The following is a 22214-nucleotide window of genomic DNA, read 5'->3' on the forward strand; positions in this document are numbered from 1 at the left end:
TCTTGCTTACCTCTGCTGGTCACCACAGGACATTCGTTAGCAGAGTGAGCTTGCCTGGCTACCATTTTCCATTAGAGTGTCTCTAATGAAATTTCTAGATAGTGCTCTAATATTGACTGTGGTCATGAATGCACAACTCTGTGATTACACCAAAACCTACTGAATGTACACTTTAGTTGGACTGTTTGGTATATGAATAAATCTCAATAAAATTGCCTAAAAAAAAAAATTAAGGAAAAAACAAACAACTGGGTGATCTTTAGAAAAAACAGTATTGGTTTCTAAATTTCACAATAAATTTCAGATAAGACCAATGACTTCTTGATAGTTCCTTCTAAGTTTACAAAGGACCTCTGAAGATTTCAATGACTCTGTTTTGTTTCTTATTTTAAAGGTATGATGGACACTCAAAACAAAAACTTCGGAAACCCAGCAAAGCACAAGGAAACAAAAATAGCCTATAACCCACTATTCAATTGCAGCTACAGTCTGCAGCAAGGTTCTATATTCAAATTTGGGGTGGGGGAAGTAAAGATAGAGTTGAGAGATTTTTAAAAGAAGAGAAATTTTCCTATTAGTCATGCATGCAAGAGATTCCCTGGGTTGAAACTGAACCAATACACACATTCTCAGGGTGGAAGGCTTGGTCCACACGTGCCAGAGACATGAATTTACCATTGCCTAATGAGGAACTTCTCTCAAACAAGGTTAGAGATTCAATATAAGAGCACTAAAAAATGTAACCCATCCAAAAGGTAAAGATTTTTCAAGATTTTTTAATATTTCTTTTGTCTCTTTGAGAGAGATAGCTAACACAGAATATGTAGTAATTGAGAAAAAAAAATTAAACAAGGTTTAGTTTTAAGGGAAAATGAGCTAGGCCAAAATATGCTCTACCAATATGTCTGGAAGCAATAAACCTTAAAGACTAAGTAAATGGGTAAAGCTCTTTAACAGTAGTCTTTTTTCCTCCTCTATTACAGACCGCTATGATTTTATGGCAAGATAAAGGGATTCCTGGGGTATTTATATCTTCTTAGGCTGCCTTCACTTTTTTTGTTGTTACTGATTTCTTTTTTTTAACTCTTTTTTTAATTGAAGTTAATCATTTATACATGAACATCCATAAACAATAAGCATATTGTATAAGTTGTGAACTTACAAAGCAAACACGCATATTATCATATGGGGGTGCCACACATTACCACACTGCCTTCATTTTTTGAATACAATATTTTGAGAATAAGGTGTCAAGATTTAGTTGCTATCCGTTCATTCATCATTGAAGCCTATGGCAGTTTACAGAATGTTTACCACATTTGGAATACAAGACAAGTATACAAGGGGTCTGTCTTCAAGGGGCTTGCCCTCGAAGAGAATTTGACAGACAGAAGTCATTGCAACAGATGGCTGTTATAGGGCTACCCACTGTGGGTACCAAGGAAGAAGCAGGCCAGAAAGGTGGTAGAAAGAAGGAAATATTGTACTGGGAGCTGAGAGGGAGTGGCACCCAGCAACTGGGTGGGGTGGGCTTCCATGCAGGGGGAGCGTTGGGAACCAAGGCACCGCTGGGGAGGATGCTGAATTTGGGGAAACAAAGGAGTCCAGCTAGTTGGGCGTGCCAGGCACCCTGTGAACACGTGGATTACAGAGATGAGTTCGGAGCACCTCGCCCACCTCACGGACAGCTTTGAGTGTCATGCCAAGGATCGCGGAATTTATTCTAAGGGGGGCAGTGACAATGTCACTCTGACCATGGGAAGAGAGCGGACTGAAATGATGTCAGGCAAGAGAGGACAAGGCTATTAGGAAGTTATGTAATGGGCCAAATCGAAGGTATTACCACTGGCAATGGGGAGACCAGCAGTAATGGAATGGATCTGCGAAATGACCATGGAACTCTGAATTGCAGCCACTGTGCTAGCTATTTGGATACAGGTGGGAGAAGGAGCATCTGGAACAGGTGGAAAACTTTAAAAAATATATGCAACTGCTATCTTTCCTTTCTAGAAGGAAGATAAGGAACATACACACACTTAACTCATAATTCAAATTGTTGAAGCAAAATCCTTCGTTAAATATCTACTGAAGGTCCCCATTTAATATTTGTCCACATTTTGTTTTGTACTATGCAGGCTATCTCTTTGAACTGCTCTCATCATCAGATGCAACCTAACTTTCTAATTACTTGATTTTCTTGATAGATAGTGGGGGAAGACTTCCTGTAAGAGAGACATTGAGCCCAGCTGAGCCTGTCTCAGAATTTGGATCTCCAGGTTTTTCTCTTCTTTGAGATAGTAACAAAGATACTGTGGCTGCCTCATTTGGATTTGCCACTAAAACCACGGTCAACCAGATCTAAATCATGCTGTCACACTCACCTTTCAGTGCATCCTCTACAATGTTCTAATGAAAATGAGCAGTTCCTTCAGTTCTCAAGTCCTTTCTTTCTAAACCACCTCAAGACCAAGAGATGCTCTAGATAGTGAGAATAAGTAACGGAGATGTTCATCAGCATCTACATCACCTGACTTTGCTTGATAGCTTACGATATTACTTGAGCAGCCACTATGATGCAAACTGTACCAGGTGGGAAAACCTGTTTCTATGTTTGAAGATGTTGATTCTCTTGGAAAGGAACTGTGAATGTAACAGATGATCAATACAACCCACTGAGTGGCCAAGAACAACCACCACGACTCAGGCCTCATGGGGAGGAAGGCGCTGTCAGAAGTAGAGTTTGACAATTATTATATGCATCATAGATCCTCTCTGACAGCAATAAAACTACTGCACATGGCACAAGGGAGAGAGGCAAGTCCCTAGTCTAGTCTGTTATTCTGCAGACAGCTGGGGAGGGTACAGACCTCAGACTGCTCATTCTCTTCCAGATTCCATTGTTTCTACTATACCAGCTTAAACACGTCTCAGCCAGAACTCCTAAGAGCTGGAAATGACAATGAAAGGAGCCCAGCCCTAGGAAGTAGGTGCATAGTATGGGTCAGGTAACCATCCTGGTCATTTGACACTGTTGAGAGAGTTCTAGGTTACTAATGTATGTGAATCAAGAAGCCAAGAACACTGTAGTTTTGGATTATCAGCATGCTGGAGTGGCAGGAAGAGGCAGATGGTGCTGAAAGACGAGACTGGTATGTCTAAAAATTAGCTGCATTCATTCATTCATCCCAAAATTCATTCAACAAATATTTATTGGGTATGCATACAGTGTTCAGCACTATCAAAACCCTGAGGTCACAATTCTAAACAAGATAGACAGGGTCTTACAATACCTGAAGTAGTCTGAAAGGAGGAAGAATGACTCAATGGGAGCACAAAGGGCTCTTTCTAAGCCTTGGGGAGTTGTGCAAGGTGTCAAAGAGGAGATATCTAAAATTCGAAGGATGCAAAAGGGTTAGACCAATGAAGGACTGGTAGGGCAGAGCTGGGAGATGCCCACCAGAGCACATGCAAAAGGGGCAGAGGATAGAAAGCATGTGCCAGTGTGTCATGGCGAAAGGGAAGGGTCACTCTCAAGCCATAGCACCCGACTCTCTGAAGTTACTTCAAATTCCTAAGTATAGGGTTGGACCATATGAAATTGCCATTTTTCTAGATTAAAAAATGGTCAAATATCATTAATCTCTCCAGAAAAAAAGAACAATTCAGTGCCACTGGAAAATGCAAGAGATTCAGTATGGCTGGAGAGGTAGGGCAATGATACCCAAGGACATGTAGAGGCCAAACGGAAGAATGTGGTGAGCATGGTAAGATGCTTTGCTTTATCCTTAGGACAATGGGGAGCCACTAGATGGTTCTAAGCAGGGATGTGTAATGACCAGCTTTGAATTTTAAGATGTGCACGCAAGACGGCCTGGAGAACAGAATGGAAAGAGCAGCACTGGAGACAGAAACAGTCAAAGCAACTATTAAGGTCATCTGGGGAGAGAAGATGGGAACATGGGAACATGGTAAGAAGGATGAGCTTGAGAGACATTAAAGAGGCAGAAGTGACAAGACTTGGTAACTGACTAAGTGGGAGAGCTGGGAGAGGGAAGCCAGCGTGGGGGCATAGGCAACCAGGCGCATAGTGGGGGCTTTCATGGGGCTGGATACCCAGGAGGAGTAGCCAGCTTGGAGGGAGGGAGGCAGAACTGCTAATCAGTTCTCAGGATAAGGAGAGGAAAGACAAGAAGCAGCAGAAGGTGAAGGGATCCAACATTTGCTGACTGCCAACTCTGTGTTTTAATTAAATCAGGACATTGGCCCTGGCAGGTAGGTACTCTTATCCTAGTTTTATAGCTAAAGAAACTGAAAGTCAGAGTTTGCCTGAGGCTAAGTAGTTTAGCAATTTAAACGAGGTTCTCTCTACCAAGACCCCTGCTCTCACAACTACAACTTGTTGCCCAATAACCTAATCAAACTTGTGTGGTGTGTATGTGGTGACTGTGGCTAAAAAATTGCAACCAGAGTTAAGGTCAAGAGGGATACGCCAGTAATGGGTGGTGCGAGGATACCACAACACTGTGAATGTGATTGACCCCACTAAGTGGTATGCTTGGGAGGGGCTAAGCTGGGAAATTCCATGTTGTGGGTATGTTTCCAAATTTAAAAAAAAATAGAGAAGAGACTAAAGAGACAATGGCAACTAAATGCAATACATGATCCTGGACTGGATCTAATAATGCAGGAGAAAAGGCCAAAAGGACATTATTGGCAAAGATTTTAAAAACTGAAATACAGACTGTAAGCTTTATATCAGTGTTACATTTCTTGAATGTAATAATTGTGGTTAAGATGGTTCCATAAGCGAATTTCCTTTTTCTTAGGAAATGCACATGGTAATATTAAGTGTTCAAGAAGCATGATGTATACAACATACTCTCAAACGTTTAGATGATAGGCACAGGTAAGTAGATAGAAGCAAAGAATGATAGGGCAAACTGATAAAATGTTAAAAGTCGGTGGATCTGAGTATCTGGGTGGGGGATATGTTGGAGTTCCTGTATGGGTTTTATATTATTTTTTAATTTTGTATTTATCTTGTAGGTTTGTAATTATTTCCAAATAAAAAACTCAGAACACAGTGGGAAAGGAGGAAAGTCACATTCAGATCTGGGCACTTGACCCAGATGCATCAATTATTGTCCTGCTCTCCGATGGGGAGAGGTACTTTCGGAGAGAATACCTCTAAACTGGGTGCTCTCCTTACCCCACACTCTCTACTAACCACATTCATTCAAGTTCCTCCCCAAATCTAGGTGGGTGGGGGGATCTGAATGGGGTGGGAAGGCATGAGCCAGAGGTTTAAAAGACTTGCTTCCCAAGCATGAGAAACAAGTACTGCAGAATCTTGCTTACCCTGCAGAGTATGGCTCAGCAACGGCAGCCTCTGTTAACATCTCTTAAGGGAGAAGCAATAGTTTAGCCAATGGCATTTTTAGCGGACAAAGGTTTAAGGCTTACCCTATCTAAAGAGTTACTTAACCATTTCCAAAATAGGAGGAAAATGGTCTCCATAAAACTAAATGACTCCCAGGGAAGAAAGCACATACTACATTCTCGTACTTGTTTCCTTAATTAGGAACAGATCCTGGTGGCTGGGATTTATTTCCATAAGTACACATCCACAAAAACCAGAAACATCTTGACATGCTGCAGCATCCCTAACAGTTCTCAAATCTGAATTCCTAATTGGGTTAGAAAAAAAAAAAAAAAAAGCCAGCAGGAATTTTCACGCTGGTTTTCACTCAGGATTCAAAACAGAACTAAGATGTGCATTTTTATATTGTTCCAAAACATGTATAAACTGGTTCAAAATCCCTAAGACCCCCTTCAGACACTAAAAATAAAAGAAAAACAGACCAAGGCATGAATTCCAAATGTGACATACCAAAGAAGATTTTTCTCTTTCTATGGAACATGAAAACTATCCTGTGATCTCCCCAGGACACTTTCAACCATCTTAATCTATTTACTTTTTAAAAGCGAGGATGAGGGCTGGGGGGTGCTTGTATGACACCTGCTCCTTCCTTTATTGGCTTCAAAGGACTCTTTTTTGTGCTTTTCTTTGTTAATTTACTATAGAAAAATGGCTGTCCTTTTTCTTTACTTAAAGTTAACCTAAATTTTGTTATAATTATCATAAAAAAATCAAGATGCTCCATGGTATCAGGAATAAAGAAATTATTATCCATACCTGCCCAGTTTATCCTCGAGCATTTCCATGTACTTCACAGTATTTTCCTTCATACTTGTTTCTGCAAAGCAAAAATCCAAAGTTGAAGCAGTTGCAAAAATGGAACAAAACCCAGCACTATTCAAGTAAAAGCCAAAACACAAAGGATCGTGGTGGTCAAGTCGCTAATAATAGAAAATACTATGTTTGGAAAATATTCGAATCCATTGGAGTGGCTGTCTGGGGAAATGCCTTGAGTGTGCTGCACACTTAGAGTGTGCTGAAGACACCGGAGATGGGGGAAGAGCAGAGCTTGTGCTGAAGACACCGGAGATGGGGGAAGAGCAGAGCTTGTGCTTTATTCTGTCAAAGATAGTTCATTGATTGACTGTCTGATAGTCACTGAAAGAGCGCAAATATACTCTGTGGCTCTCGCCTTTCCCACATGGTAGCCAGGAGTTGATTACTGAAGACCAGGAAAGAGAACCAGAGTGGAATAACCGCCGTCTTCATCAGCGGCAGCAGGGGACGGGAAACCCTTTCATTGAAAAACACATCTGAACACATGATCTTGCCAGTAAACAGAAAATCAACTGCTCAATTTCCAAAGTTACCACTCAAGACAGGCTCAGGGTCCAGCCATGACTAAATGTTGAGGGAATAAATGACTATTATGGTTCAATACATCAAATAGGAACTTTACTCATTAACAAAATTCATAGACATTAGGTGAGTCCTTGTATGTCTTGTCTCCCCAACTGTCGAATGAAAGTACTTTCCTCTCAGGGTGATAGCTGACTGAGACATGCAGGTGAAGCACCTAGAAGGGGACCTGGCAGCTGATAGGCTCTCATTAATGGGCGGTTGTAATGATCGATGCTGTTGTGAGCTCTACTGTTACTATTAGTGTTGTGATTATTGTTGTCATTTTTATTCCAACCTTTATCTGCAAAGGTAATTGATGCCAAAGTGCATATTAACAGTCTGAGGTTGGGGAACATGGGAAAGCAGAAGCCAGCTGCCTGCCTCTCAGCCCCAGAGCTGTGCTACTGGGAATCTGCATTGGGGAGTTCTCAGAATCCTATTCTAGTTAACAGTTAACATCTGTATATGGGGGGAGGGGCAGAAACCAAGTATTTCCACAGTAAATTAAAACAATTAAAAGTCTGGTTCATTTGTACAGACAAGGTTAAAAAAAGAAAAGAAATGTATATAATCCAGACAATGTTTAAGTTATCTTAGTGATTTGTGCTGGCCTAAACTACAAATTTCAAAGTGCTAAGTTTTTTCCAAATTCATTAATTAGATATTTTATTTAGTACCTACTCTGCACCTGTTACTGCACTAGTACAGAGATTTAGTTGTCATGATTCAGTTCTATAAAAAGGAGATATGTTCACTGGTTAATCCAGAGCAAGTCTGCAAATTCAGAATGTCCCAACCAGAAAGGCTCTCTCTGTTTCACATCTTATACATACCTAAGTGCCAGGCACTGCTCTAAGCACTTGGGATAAACTGGCCAACAGAGAAAAGATAAAGATCCCTGCTTTTGTAATGTTTACATTCTGGTAGGGGGAGATAATAAAGAATAAACGTAAATATTCTACAGAATATTAGAAGGTGGTAAGTACTATGGAGTATTTAAAAAAAAAAAAAAAGCAAGAGAAGGAGACCAAGATGGGGGTGTAGAGTGGTTGGCATGGGCACCATCGAGAAGGTGACATTTGAGTATGAGCTTGAAGAAGATGATGGGGAGGGAGCCTGTGGGCATCTTGGGGTGAGCAGAGAAGGCAGGACAACAAGTATAAAGGTTCTAAGGTAGGAGCACCCCTAAGTATTCCAGAAAATTGTGGCTGGAGCAAAACATTCCATGGAGAGAAGAGATGTGATCAGAGAAAGTTTCCAGGACCCAGTCACCAGGCAACTGTGACAGACTGTTTTTCCTAAAATGGCCACAGCAATATTCCTTGCCCCACATACTCTTCCAGAACCCTGACACCCTCCATCAGGAGGCAGCGTCTATCTCACTCCTCTTGAAACTGAACAAGTTTGTGACTGTGCCAACCGAGCACGACAGAGGGGCACAATTAATTTCCAAGGCTAGGATACAGCTTCTGCTGGGCTCTCTCTCTCGAGAATCCAGGCACCATGTTTTGAGGAAGCTCAAGCCACTGGGAGAGGCCACGTGTAGTATTCCAGCTGACAGCGCCAGCCAAGGTCTCAGCCGACAGCCAGCATCAGCCACCAGATAGGTGAGTGAGCAAACTTTCAGATGATTCCAGTCCCAGCCTTTGAATCTGAGAGTCCCAGCCTCATGGAACAAGCTATCGCTGCTGCACCCTCTCTAAATTCTTGACTCACAAGAATTCAGGTACTAATGAGTAGCTGCTTTAAGTCATTACGTTTAGGGGTAATTTGTTGCACAGCCATCATGACAGGACAGACACTGTCAGGATTCTGAGTTTTGTTGTGAATAAGAGGGAAAACATTTCCATTGTTTTCTGATGGCTGGTGTATTGAGAATAAAAGGACAGGGTAGGAGTCCAGAAACACAAGATGCTAGTGTAATAATCCAGGGAAGAGTGTGGTGTCTAGGACCAGGGTGTTTGTAGGACTTGGTGATAGGCGGTCAGATTTCAGATATATTTTAAAGGTAGAACCAACAGGATTTCCTGATGGGTTGAATGTGGCATGTGAGAAAAAGAGAGAAGTCAAGGATGACTACCAGGTACTTTTTCCTGAGACAATGTAAAGAACAGAGTTGCCATTGACCGAGATAGGAAAGATTCTGATGCGACCAGTATGGGGAGACAAGCAAGAGTTCAGTTTTGGATGCATTAAATTTGAGAAATTTATTAGACCTCCAGTGGAGATGTCAAGTGTGAAATTGGATATATGCATCTGGAGTTCAGGAAAAGGTCTAGGGTAGAGAAGGACATTTGGAAGACATCAGCAATTGAAGCAATGAGATTGGACATCACAAAGGGAGTGGGAATAATTTAAGAAGCCCTTGATGGTCACATTTAACTACACTTATGTTTTGATAGCACTGTTCCTCCAAAGGACAAAAGTGGATAGATCTCCCTTGAGGAAAATAAAGCCATACTCTGATGTTTAAAATAATCCAGATATCTACCATACCAACAATTTCCTTAAGAAATGGAATGCTAAACCCTTGACTCATCCCAGTATTTGAAGCCCAAATTAGAGACACTTTGATTTTCTCTGGAACCTGTATGGGAACACCCAAGGGATTTTCCACTTGTCAGGAGGCTGTTATCTGAAGAGGATATGTTTTCCAGATAGTACTTTGTCTGGATTCTGAACCGATCTGCCTGCCCAGCTGCTTAAAAGTGCTTTGCATGTTCTCAGTGGGTGGACCCACAACGTCAAAAGGGACCTCGGGACAAGAGAGGGAGGCTTAGATTTTAAACATCCTAAGGAAGTTGTCCACAGACACAGGGGACTGACCACAGAGCCAGCCATCCAAATAATCTCTTCATTTCTTCTTCTTTTCCCACCTCCTCCCACTCCTCTTCCCTCCTTTCCCAGCACAGCAGGGACTCTTGAGGACAGCGATGGTAAGGCAAGTTTCCAGGGGCCAGAGAAAGAGCTCAGGCCAGAAAGGAGGTTCCAGGGCTGAAATGCTACAGGGAACAGAGACTGGCAGGGGATGCCAGACCTCCTGATTGGGAAGACTTAGGGAACTCCCCCTGCTCTCCATTTGCAAAAGGAATGTCATCCACAACAGGCCATAACATCAGAATGGAAATCACCTCACTCATTTCATGACTCCAATTAAACAAAAACGGATCGATAATTAAATGAGTTAAATCTATGAAAGCCTTCGGCAGAGAGCATAGCAGAAACACAAATCAACGTCATTGGAATTTAATCTGGGCTCTACTTCATGCAAGGTTCTAGACTAGGCACTATCTAAATATAAACAGAAACATGGCTTCAAGGGACACTGAGACAGCTATGGGGCCAGACTCTTTAGCGAGACCAATTTTTCACTGGAGGACACAGTGACATTTTCCATAAATCTTCATCATAACCAATAATCAAAAAATGTTCCTATGACTTGGATGGAAAAAAATAGCCACCCCAATATCCTTTACAGCATAAACACGAAGGCAGGAGAATGTTAAAGTAGAAGGAGGTCCAGTTAGGTTTCACGGTATTATATCTTTTGTTTGCATAATAAAAGGATGGCAATATTTGTCATGATAATAGCACAGGAAATGAATATCACCCAGGCTGACTTGATATCAGACTGAATGAAGCCCCACCACCCTCACTTAATAAAGAGGGCATCACTGGATCACTACAATACCATCTCAAATTTGAAAATGGAAGCCAGAGGGACCACATCAGTTTAGCATTAATTGTAATATTTGTCTAACATTAGCCATGTTACTGAAATTTTCAAAACTAGTATATCCAGTCAAGCCTGGCCTATGTTTACAAAATTAGTTATCAGATTCCAAAGGCCAATATTCAAGGACTGATTTAGACAAAATGAACTTGCGTTTAATGAAAACTTCTGGAAGGAAGATGTGAAAGACAAAGGAGAAATTCTGGAATTCTGAGAAGGTTTGAATATAGGAGGCATCATTCTCTGCTCAAGCTAATGGAAAATGCTCTGTTCATCTGGGTGATTAAACCATGCATGAAGATGAAGTGGAAATACCATCCAAAGGAAGACCCAGGGAAGTCAGCAATACAGAAAAATGGACTTGCTGTTAGATTGTCTTGGCAGGCGCGATGGAATGAGATTGTGCAGGACCTGGACAGCTGGCTGAATAATCTTCGTGAATGCAAATCTCACACTGAAGGGCAAAGGTGGGGAACACCAGCCGTGAGCCCCTAAAACCCAGGCAGCTTTGTTTACTTGTACCATAGTGACGGTGATTGTCACACTGAAAACCCAATGTGTGAAAATACATAACAAAATAATGATATCCATTTTACTTGAGCACTTCCTACGTGCCAGGTATTGTTCTGAACACCCACTAATAATAGTACCTGTAACCATGTCTGTTATAATCCCTATTTTGCAGTTGACTCCATGGAAGGACTGCAAGGTTCAAGGTCACACAGAAGTAAGGGATAATGCCCAGGGTCCATTATTACAGAACCCTTGCGTTCAATTTTAAATAACAAAATAGGAGCTCAATAAATGCAAGCAGAATGAATGTATGGGAAACTTCAGCCGCCAACAAAACGAAGCTGGTGTTCAAAGAGTAAGTTCAGCAGAAACCACAGGCTGTGCTGTAAAAATTTAGAGTTTCAAAGGGCACTGGGCATTGCAAGAACAGCTGTCAACAAATGAAAGTCTTATTGTATGCAAACTGTAGGGGAGAATGCTGCTCACGTATCAGCATAAAATGAATTTGCATTGAGTAAAATAATTTGAACTATATATTAATATATTTATTAATAAATATATATATTTAGAAAATGTAAAAGTAGTCTAAAGTGATTTGAAAGTAGGTTGATGTGAAAAAATGATTACTAATTTCTTTTTAAAATTTATTTATTTTATTTTTTAGTAATTTCTTAATGCTTATATCTAGTGGTTCAATACTCCCAGTAAAAAGATATTAAATACTTATGTTTTACAAACAGATTTTTATTTGCATCTATAAATTCATTTAATGTTGTTTCAGGTCCCTCTATGTGTGCTGGTCATTTAGCTAGACCTCACAAGAGAGGATTCCTGACTTAAACAGGATACAATCTTCCTAGGCCTTAAACTTGTCATTATAAATTCTCTAGTGGCTGGAACCAAATAAATTCACCATCGTCAAATCAGCAATGAGTTCATTCCACATTGACAGGACATCATTCAGTATTTTGCTGTTAATTTTCTCCCTTTTGTTCTAGTGTTGATAAGAGAGTTGCAGAAAGAAAAAAAATAGATCAAATACAGGTTAGTAATTAATAAACAATAACAAAGAAAAGGTTTATCTCCGGGGTTGTATCTAATTCTCAATTCATACATTCATCAAACATTTCTTCAATGCCCCCCCGCAGGTCAGCTCTGTGCAGGCAACAGGGCCACAAAGATGAAAACAATGCTGCCCTCAGCCACAAAAGAACCCAGTTTAGGGAAAGAGACAGTCATATAAACAGATTAATAAAAGCAACGTGTTAGGCTCAGTGATAGAAACATAAAGGAGCAATCGTTATGGAAGCTTCCGGGAGGGAGATTTAGCCTGGCTTTTAGGGGGTTAAAAAATGGCAAAGACCTTAAATTAGGATTCGCATGTGCTGAAGCCAGAAACAGCATGGATAATCCACAACAGCAGTTGTGCATAAAATAAGATTTGTTTTTCAGAATACCAGACATTTAACGTCCTGTCATTTTGCCCTCCCAGTAATTTCCAACTCATTTTTCCCTTAATCTGACTTTTGCTTTTTATTTTTTTATTTTTAATTGTATTTTTTGAAAATACATGGATCACAGAAATGTTACATTAAAAAATATAAAAGGTTCCCATATACCCCACGCCCCAAGCCCCCGACTCCTCCCACATCAACAACCTCTTTCACCATTGTGGCACATTTATTGCATTTGGTGAATACATTTTGGAGCACTGCTGCACCGAGTGGATAATAGTTTACATTGCAGTTTATACTCTCCCCCCAGTACATTTAGTGGGTTATGGCAGGATATAAATGCCCAGCATCTGTCCCTGCAATATCATTTTGGACAACTCCAAGTCTCGAAAATGGCCCCACATCACATCTCCTCTTCCCTCTCTCTACCCTCAGCAACTACCATGGCCACTTTCTCCACATCAATGACACAATTTCTTCCATTACATCACAATAGTTCTATAGTAGAATACCAGTAAGTCCACTCTAACCCACATTTTATTCCTCCATCCTGTGGACCCTGGGATGGTGATGTCCATGCCACCTCTATATTGACATGCGGCTTAGATCTCACATGGTTGATGGATATGCTTCTCCTGTTTGCAGTTGTAGGCACTCTCGTTTCCCTGGTGTGGTAGTTGACCATCTTCACCTCCCTGTTAGCCGACCTGGGTAAGTCTAACAAACCAGAGAGTATGAGATGCAACTGTGCTGAGGCTCAGGGCCCAGCACAAGTCTCCTTAGTATATACCAACCCCAGCACCAACCACAGCCTCAGTAAAAGTGATAGAAGAGGCATGTATAGAGAGGTCACATCTGAGTCCAACTCATCACACTCAGAAACACAAGTTACAAGGTAACTTGTAAGGGCCCACTGACAAGGCACTGAACTCCAGAGCCATCTTCCAAGATGATGGAGCCTGTGTTTCTCCATAACCCTCAGGAGCACCAGTACCTGGAGTTGTATCTACTTTGGCTCTCTCTGGGATCCTGCTGAGGTGTGTGTAAGCACAACCCCTCTGATGACCTCCCAGTTCTTTTTTGAAGACTCTTAGCCATATAAACTCATTTTTCTTTACCATTTCCCCCTTTTATTCAAGGTCTTTTTCTAGTTGCATCACCAGTTAGTGATTGGTAGTAATCCCTCAGCACCAGGGAGGCTCATCCCTGGGAGTCATGGCTAAAATGCAAACCATAATGTAACTAAAAATTTAGAAAATTGTACAGTCTAAAATATAAACCATAATGTAAACCAAAATGGAACCACATTTGGTAGCTATGTTTCAATATCTATACATCAGCTACAGCAAATATAATATGTACATGTAAAAAAATCGTCACTGGGGAAGGGGGAAAAGGGTTTAAATGTTGGCTATATGGGAGTCCCCTATATTGTATATGTGACTTTACTGTGATCTAAAACTTTTTTCAAGAGAAAATTGAAAAATAAAAAAAAATTTAAAAAGGATGTAAACACTGAGGAAGGAACGAAAGAAACTGCCTTGCCACTGTACATAGAGGGCAACACCTATTACAGTGATGAAAAGCAAAACATCAAAAACAAAGTTTTATGATATTTTTCATTTTTTAATACTCCAATTTATTTGTTACTTTATTTTAGTTTTTCTACATTAGTATGTATTCTATTTCTAATCTTTAAACCTATCATTACTATTTCATTTTCCTACTAATTGATTTTGGCAATATACTAGGCTTCATTTTTTAAGAAGTTTTGGATCACAGAGGAGTTCAACTATGGCAGGGGAGGAATACTGGTGTGGGATGTTATTGATGGGGGGCATATGGTTGGGAGGGCGTTCTCCAGGGCATGCATATAGGGTATATAAAAATGTTCAGATATTTGTTGGGTATTTTCATAGTAGTTACAGTTACAAATGACAACTGAGAGAGTGCTAAGTTCCTAGCCAGGGGAGCTCTGTCACATTGCCCAATGGAACAGCAACAATCCTCCAAGTGCAAGAGCAAAGACCAGTGAAGAAGAATGGTCCAATGATGAGCCCTTGATACTGATGACTATGCTCACGAGCCTGTGTGCTTGAAACTTCAACTAGGCCTAGAGCTGCAGGGTGCCTAAGAGTTACCTCCTGAGAGCCTTCAGGTTGCTCAAATGTGGCCACTCTCTAAGCCAAACTCAGCATATAAATGTATTACCTTAATCTGACTTTAAAATGATTTGATGTTGTACATGATCCCACACCAGGCAAAGACAGACCAGCTACAAGCGATGGGCCAGTCGTAAGACACAAGACTCTGCTTAAATTACCATCATCATAGCTACAACTGGGAGGAGATGTGGAGATGAACTTGCTCCCCCAAAGTTTCTCCTTTAGATGACGTGCGTGAAAATGCTGTTATAGCAACTTCACCTTAGCAGAGGCACCTGAAGAGCAGAGTGGGAAAGCCTTTTCAGAACTGGAGTCCATGGAGAAAGTAACACTAGTTTTACAAATTATGTTTATGCATCTGCTCCCCTTGTGTGACATGTGTGGCTATGACAGCCCTCTGAGTGGCTGGGTGGGCACGAAGGGATTGCTCTGCCCTACTGCCCTTGAACTAAAGAGTACATGTCAAGATCTTCTTAGTCTTGATAGTCCTGTCAGTGGGAACCCCTCCTGCCTGGGTGATGAGACACCAGGCACAAGGAAGGGCAGGGGAAATGTGCGGGTAAGCACAGTCTTTAAAACGTTTACTATATAGTGAGTGCTTATGTTACATAAAAGATAAAGCCCAAGTTCCAGTTTCACCTGCTGTGCTTGTCACTATTTAATTGGGTATCATCTGATACAGTAATTCTCACTTTCCCAGTTCAGACCTGCTCCTGCATGCAATCTCACGATGCCCTTGAAACACACAGCCTAATAAATCAGCGCTATTCAATGACAAAAAGAAAACTCAAGAACGCACAGTATGGAAAGCAGGTCAGTAAAAAGCTAACACTATCAGTTCCAAGCAGCCTCACTTCCCAACCCCCCACCGTCGCGCCCTCACCAAATGTTTTTACTAAATGAAAAGGCATGCTAACCCTCCCCAGCTTTCCCTGCTGACAGCACCAGGCTTTGGTTTGCTTTCTTGCTTTTTAGCGCACATAACTGAAAGCGCTGTGACCTGGAGATTAATTTACAATACTTTAAAAAGTGCTTGAAACGTCTATTTATTTGCCTTGCCTTCCAGTGTCCATTTGAGAATTTAAAGGCCTCTCATTGATTCTTACTTCCCTCAAACACACACCCACCTGCACATACACAGATGCATTTTACTTCATTCTTTCTGATAGACAGAACAAGGAATGGCCATTGCGATTTTTATTTTTTTTAATGGAATATCATTTTCTCATTTCGAGGGTTTTTTTTTTAAAGGCCAAATCTATACTTGATCTTCCTATGCTAAAGGAAACGAGGAGCTCACCCAAGGTAGCAGGTACTATGCTTTCACATACATGCAGTCTCTCATTTAATTCTCACAGTAACATTCTCTACATCCCTTCTGAAGATAAGGAGTCTGAGGGAAGTTCATTCAAGGAGCAAACAAAAAATTCAGACCCAGTTGGGTTTTATGCCAAAGTCTATGTTTTTCCAAATATACAACACTGTTTGCCAGTTTTTACAAACAGTTTACAATTGTCACCGAAGGAATTCTATATTTCACAGAAGGAAAGAATTTCCTTTTCCCTCTATAGCAGGGGTTTCACATTTGAAGCAGCTAAAGGTAGGAAACTGGAATCTCTCTCTGACACCAAAGCACCCTGGGTGTGAGAGTGTCTCTCCCAGAGTCCGGGGCAGGAATGCTCGAGATGCAGTCAAGGGCAGCAACTGGCAACCGTGTTAAGCAAACCAAAGTCCTGACTTCCCCTGCTGAGGGCGCCTCCCTCAACTGTCTTAGGAAGGAATTAAGTAGCCAGCCCAGACACTGCCTGCTCTTGACATCTTGCAGATTTTGATTGTGGGGGGGTTGGAAGAAGGAAGGGGAAGATTTTACCATCTCCGACTCTTCAACTTCTCAGCCCCTAAACATTTCTCATCCATAGTCACCATCTCCACGCAGAAGGATTTTCTGTCCAACATCCTCCCCCTTTCTGGGGGCATGCTAGTCATTCTCAGCCCTGCCCCACCCACCCACCACCGCCAATACATCCTGCTGGAAGCACCATCTTCTGACAAAAGTCCTCTCCCTGGCTGACGGGGCGTGGACGTGAAGGAGTCGGGCTCTTTTCTCTGGGGGTTTTCGCTGAGCGCTAGATGAAAGAGGCTCTCTCCTCCCGGCGCCAACACCGGAGAGGAGGAGCTGGGAGCTGCCCACAGCCACGCTCTGTCCTCACGGAGAAGGTCAGCGTGAGAGTGAAGGGGACACTCCGAGGCAAACAGGGAAGAGGGAAGAAGGAGAAGGCCTGACAGCCTGAGGCCCTGGACCCAGGGCCCAGCTGCCAACCCGCCCTCCACACAACCTGCCCAGCTTGGGGACAGGAGCCCATACACTTCCTTTCATGTTTTCCAAGCGTGTTGACTTCCCATTACTTACAACCTGAAGAGTCTCAGGATGTGGACTTCACTCTTACTGTTCCCTCTACCTGGACTATTCTTCTGACCCTCTCTTTTCTTTTCTTTTTCTTCCCTACCCTTCAGAATTCTGTCCGGCGTGCAAAGCCTGCTAACTTGCCTCTGCAGGTCGTCATCCCCATTGCACATTCCCCTCTTCCGGGCTCTTACAGAACATCCTGCTCCTTCAGGGTGTGGCTAGCCCTTCTTCTGGAACTGGGGCTACGTTCATCTTGAACCGTAGCGCCTGGCCCAGTCCTGGCCCCAGGCAGCGGCCCACGGCCAATCATTCAGCCGAGGTGCATTCAGTCCCAGCTCCAGGCAGCTTCCGAGCAGGCGGGGGGAGGCCACAGTTTATTTTCTCAAGGAAAAGATAATCTAACAAGGAGACAGAAATCAGAACAGATCCTGAAGATGCCAGAGAACTGAGGTAACCAAAGTATGAATTACTGGAAAACGGAGGGGAGACGCAAAAGTGAGGTGAGAGAGGGGCCCAAGGAGCCCAAGAATCCTACGTGCATTCCTGGAATCCGGGCCATCAGGAGGTTCTATTTGTCAAGGTAGGACCTAAAACAGGTCGTACTTAACTGCTTCCAAGGCCGGCTTATAACTTAAATGGACACGTGGTGCCTGGGCCTTAGGCTGTTCATTTTTTTCCACCGCCCTACAGGGATTAGTTGTTTTCACCAATCTTTGCAGTTCTTTCTAGAATGGACCAGGGAAAATAAAAAGACCATCTTTATCAGTTATGAACAGCTGATAAAGCTGAATTTCAACCTTATCAAAACAGCCGATGGGGGAACATAATCTTTGATTTTCCACCAACCCAGGCAATAATGTGTGTGATAAGACTGGGCACTTTACTGGGAGGAGAATAAGGCAAGGTGGGTTTGGAGGCTGCAGGCCAGCAGGGGGAGGCTGGGGTCCGAGAGTGCCCACCCCGGCTGTGCCTCTGTGTGCTCAACTCTGAAGCCGAGGCTTGGCACATGTGCCTGTGAACACGGGCTTATTCCCTATTTCCCGGCAGCAAAGCTGGGAGACAAGAAGGACGAATGCAGGAAACTGTTAGTGGTTTCTTCTCCAGGGCCATCCAGCGGGATATCTGCAATTCCCATTCCAATTATACTTGCCCTACAAGTATAAAACCTGCAAACACATGGTTAACAGTGGCGTCGGCTCCCTGTGCCCTTGAAATAAAGTCCAAGCCCCTCCTCCAGGCCTCCAGGCTCCGTGTGATTCAGCCCCTGCTCATCTCCTCTACGCTCCCCTCACACACACTGGTCTTGTTTCCTCATCTTCACCAGATCGAGCTCCTTCCCCATCCTCTGCTGGAATGCTCCTCGCCTGCCACCTCCCCGTAACTTTCTTACCCTTTAGGCCTCAGCTTAAACATTCCCTGCTTAGAGCAGTCTTTCTCTCTAAAGCCGGACAGCCACCCCCATCCCCATTATTTTCTATCTCTAATCCTTGATTGTTGCCTCCACAGCCCTTAAAACACCCTGTAATTATTTTATTAATGGGTATGTTTTTTTTGCTTTCTGTTTCTCCCATTAATTCTCCCAAATTCCACAAGGGCAGCACCCCACTTTGGGCTCACCATTCACATTGGCTGGGCTATGTATTCATTCTGCTATAAAACGTGTCTGCTATTGCTTTCCTAGCCCTCGCTGCCTGAAGCCCCCCAGAGCTCTGCAAAGCAGAGAGCAGCACGTGGGAAGCATTCTGGTTATGAGCACGGGCAGTGGGCATTTGGGCGTCCCTGGGGAAAGTGAGAGGGCCAGCTGTGTGCGAGGAGCTGAGGGACACGGAAGGGGCCTGTGCCATCTGCGCTCAGGTTCCCGTGTGTATACCGTCAGCACCTTGCGGCTGCAAGGACCCTAAAGCTCCCACCCCAGGTGTGCAGAGCAGCTCGAGATGGGAGCAGAGATGAGAACTGAAGGCTCCTTTCCCAAATCGTAAGCCTAGGAGGCGGCTCCAGGACACTGGGAGAAAGGGAGCCCACACGGCCCATCTGTTCACAGGGATGCCTAAGCGAGCAGGTGTTTGTAAGGCAGGGGGTCCATCCACCCTGCTCATGCCCATGTCTTAATCTGCAGCCCACCTGCCATGTGCAATGGGCATGGCGGAACCAGAAGGAACACGTAGGCTGGAAAGCAGGAGAACGAGCGTCATAACTCCCCACCACGACTCACGGTGCAAGCTGGTCACGGCCCCTCATTGCAGTCGGGAACATAACACAGCAAATGCCAAAGCAGAATCTCATTTTCAGTTTCTGTAGAAATTGTATTTGGGGCAATGCTAATGTGAAAACTGAATGTATTGAAACAAAGTGCAATAACAGGCAGCAAGTCTAACATCCTAAAAGGAGGGTCCTCCTTCTTTCCTTCCTTCCTTCCTCCCTCTCAAACACAACCTAAATAGCACAAGATACATGAGAATTTAAAAATAGCCTAACATGGATTTCAAGTCGAGTAAACTAAATGAGTCCAATTTTCTATGCCTTTCATTTTAAATTATGCGCTAAATGTCTAGAAGTACACGATGCAAGCGAGGAGGATAGGACATTTAAAATCTAATTTTCAAAAATCGGGTCCTATGGCAGAACAGCGAAAATGCATTTACACATATAATTGTGCCTGCAAATCAATACTGGCAGAACAAGCACCCGTTGGCTCAGGAGATGACCTGGCCTGGGCTCACCAAGCCACGGGAAACCAATTCACTCACTCGACAGGTATCTACCGAGCCCCCGCCAAGTGCCAGCTGTGTGCTAGGTGCTACAGACGATCATGCTGCCAGGCCCCTTCCTTGTGAACTAGGGACCACGCTGGCAAAGAAGGAGTCACAACACAGAGGGGAGGGAGCGAGGCCAGGGCAGGGTGACCGGTGAGCACAGAGAAAGGCACCACGCCTTACTAAGAGGGGGAGGGCAGGAAGGTGTCCTGGAGAAGCAAACAACTAAGGCAAGATATGAAGACCAAGCCAGAAGAGGGGGCAGGTAGCAAGGAGGAGCATGGCAGGCTTGCGAAACACAAATGCAAAAGCCTGGAAGCGGCGGGACAGGACACATTAGGGCAACCATGCTGAGGATGGCTGAAGATGAACTTGAAAGAAAAGAGAGGGCAGAGGGAAAGGAGGATTGAGAGAAAAGGAAGATGCATCAAGAAGGGCTTTACAAGTCCTACTGGGAACTTGGACTTTACCCTAAAAACAAAGGGACACCATTGGGAGTTTTACAGAGGAGAGTGGCATGACCAGATTTCCATTCCAAAAGAACAATTTCACTGCAATGTTAAGAGTGGACTGTAGGACGGGAAGCGGATGTGGCTCAAGTGATAGAGCTTCTGCCTACCATATGGGAGGACCCGAGTTCTATCCCTGGGGCCTCCTGGTGAAAAAGTAGAAGAGAATGTGTGCCCGCGTGGTGAGCCAGAGCCCGCACAAGTGCCTGCGCAGTGAGCCAGTGCCTGCGTGGTGAGCCAGTGCTCTCACAAGTGAGTCACACAGTAAGATGATGACGCATCAAAAGAAATACAAGGGGAAAGTCAAGGAGAAGCGCATTAGAAACCAGGAACTGCGATGGCGTAATTGACAGGGAACCTCTCTCCACATCAGGCATCTCCAGGATCAAATCCAGGTGAATCCTAGAGGAGAGAAAATGAGAAGACAACATAGACAGCAGAAACGGGAAAAAAATAAAAAATAAATATAAATAAATAAATAAATGTTTAAAAAAGAGTGGACGGTAGGAAGGATTAAGAGGATTAATAAGAAGAGCCGCCCAGCGGGAAAGAAAATGCAGTCTGCCCAGGAATGGCACCACACACGGAGAGCTGATGCAGCAAGATGGCGCAACGAAAAGAAACACAGGTTCCCATGCCGTTGACAACAAGAAGCGGACAAAGAAGAACACACAGCAAATAGACACAGAGAACAAACAACTGGGGCTGGGGGAAAGGGGAGATAAATAAATAAATAAATAAATCTTAAAAAAAAATAAGAGGATTATTAAAAAACTGCTGCATAATGCAGATGTGGGTTGCAGGATAGATAAAGAAAGGCGGGTTTATTTGAGAGATATTTAGGAAATAGAATTGACAGGATTTAGTGACTGGTTGGATTTATTCATTCATTCATTGACTCATCTATACTTACTGAGCAACTGACAGTATTCTAGAAGCTATAGCTACAAAAAGAAAAAATGTGTTAAATAAGTAGATTTTTATAGAAGTGCTTAGAGCAGTGCCTGATATTTGGTAACTATTATATAAGCTCTTATTTACTAGAATGCAAATAAAACACACCTGGAACTTCTGTTCTAAGAGAGGAGATAGATAATAAGCAAAGAAGTAAGTAACTATATAACATGCCAGCTGCTCGGTGAAAAAGGATTGTGTGTACTTTGGGGGGAGGGTTCAATTTTAAACAGCACAGTCAGGGAAGACATCCTTGAGACGATGACATTTTAACAAAGACCTGCAGGAAGTGAAAGAGGGAGGAAATAATCAAGCCTGAACTCTGGGTTTCTGGCTTGGTCAATTGGCAGTGGAGAAAGAACACCAGAGAAGAAACAGATTACAGCAGAAGGAAACACGTAGGGTTTGAGGCAGGTATAAGGCATGCCATGCAAGTAGGTTTGCCCAGGAGAAGGTGGTGCATAGGTGTGGAATTCAGAGACGGAGTCACCATCACTGACTTGCTTCACTGAACAGTGGGAGTAGACGAGACCATTCCAGATGGGTGTATTAGTTTTATGTTGCTGTTGTAACAATTAACCACAAACAGAACAGCTTAAAATTGCACCCAGTATGTTACCTCGAAGTTCTGCAGGTCAGGTGTCCAGCACAGTGTGGCTCAGTGAGCTCGCTGCTTCAAGTCCCACAGAGCTGAAATAAAACCTGCAGCAAGGCTGCATGCCCTTCTGGAGGGTCGGGGAAGGAAGGCGCTTCCAAACTTATCTGGGTCGTGGGAAGAATTCAGTCACTGTGGCCAGAGGGGTGAGGTCCCATTTCCTTGCTGGCTGTTGCCCAGCGTTTGCTCCCTGGCTCGAGCGGCACCCTCCTTCCCCGAGTTGCACACCCTCCCTCCAACTTCAAAGGCAG

The 22214-nt window shown here is 43.3% G+C and overlaps 1 protein-coding gene across 1 annotated transcript in view; it reads right to left on the minus strand.

The window, feature by feature from the left end:
• The window catches only part of DISC1 (DISC1 scaffold protein), a 373484-nt gene that overhangs the window by 63433 nt on the left and 287837 nt on the right, over positions 1 to 22214 (minus strand). Inside the window, exon 9 of the mRNA XM_058275388.2 lies at positions 6197 to 6257. Coding sequence (XP_058131371.2) covers positions 6197 to 6257 — 61 coding nt within the window. The remainder of the gene's footprint in view (positions 1 to 6196; positions 6258 to 22214) is intronic.

Source organism: Dasypus novemcinctus, chromosome 13, assembly GCF_030445035.2.
Source record: "Dasypus novemcinctus isolate mDasNov1 chromosome 13, mDasNov1.1.hap2, whole genome shotgun sequence".
NCBI classification, from domain to species: Eukaryota; Metazoa; Chordata; class Mammalia; order Cingulata; family Dasypodidae; genus Dasypus; species Dasypus novemcinctus.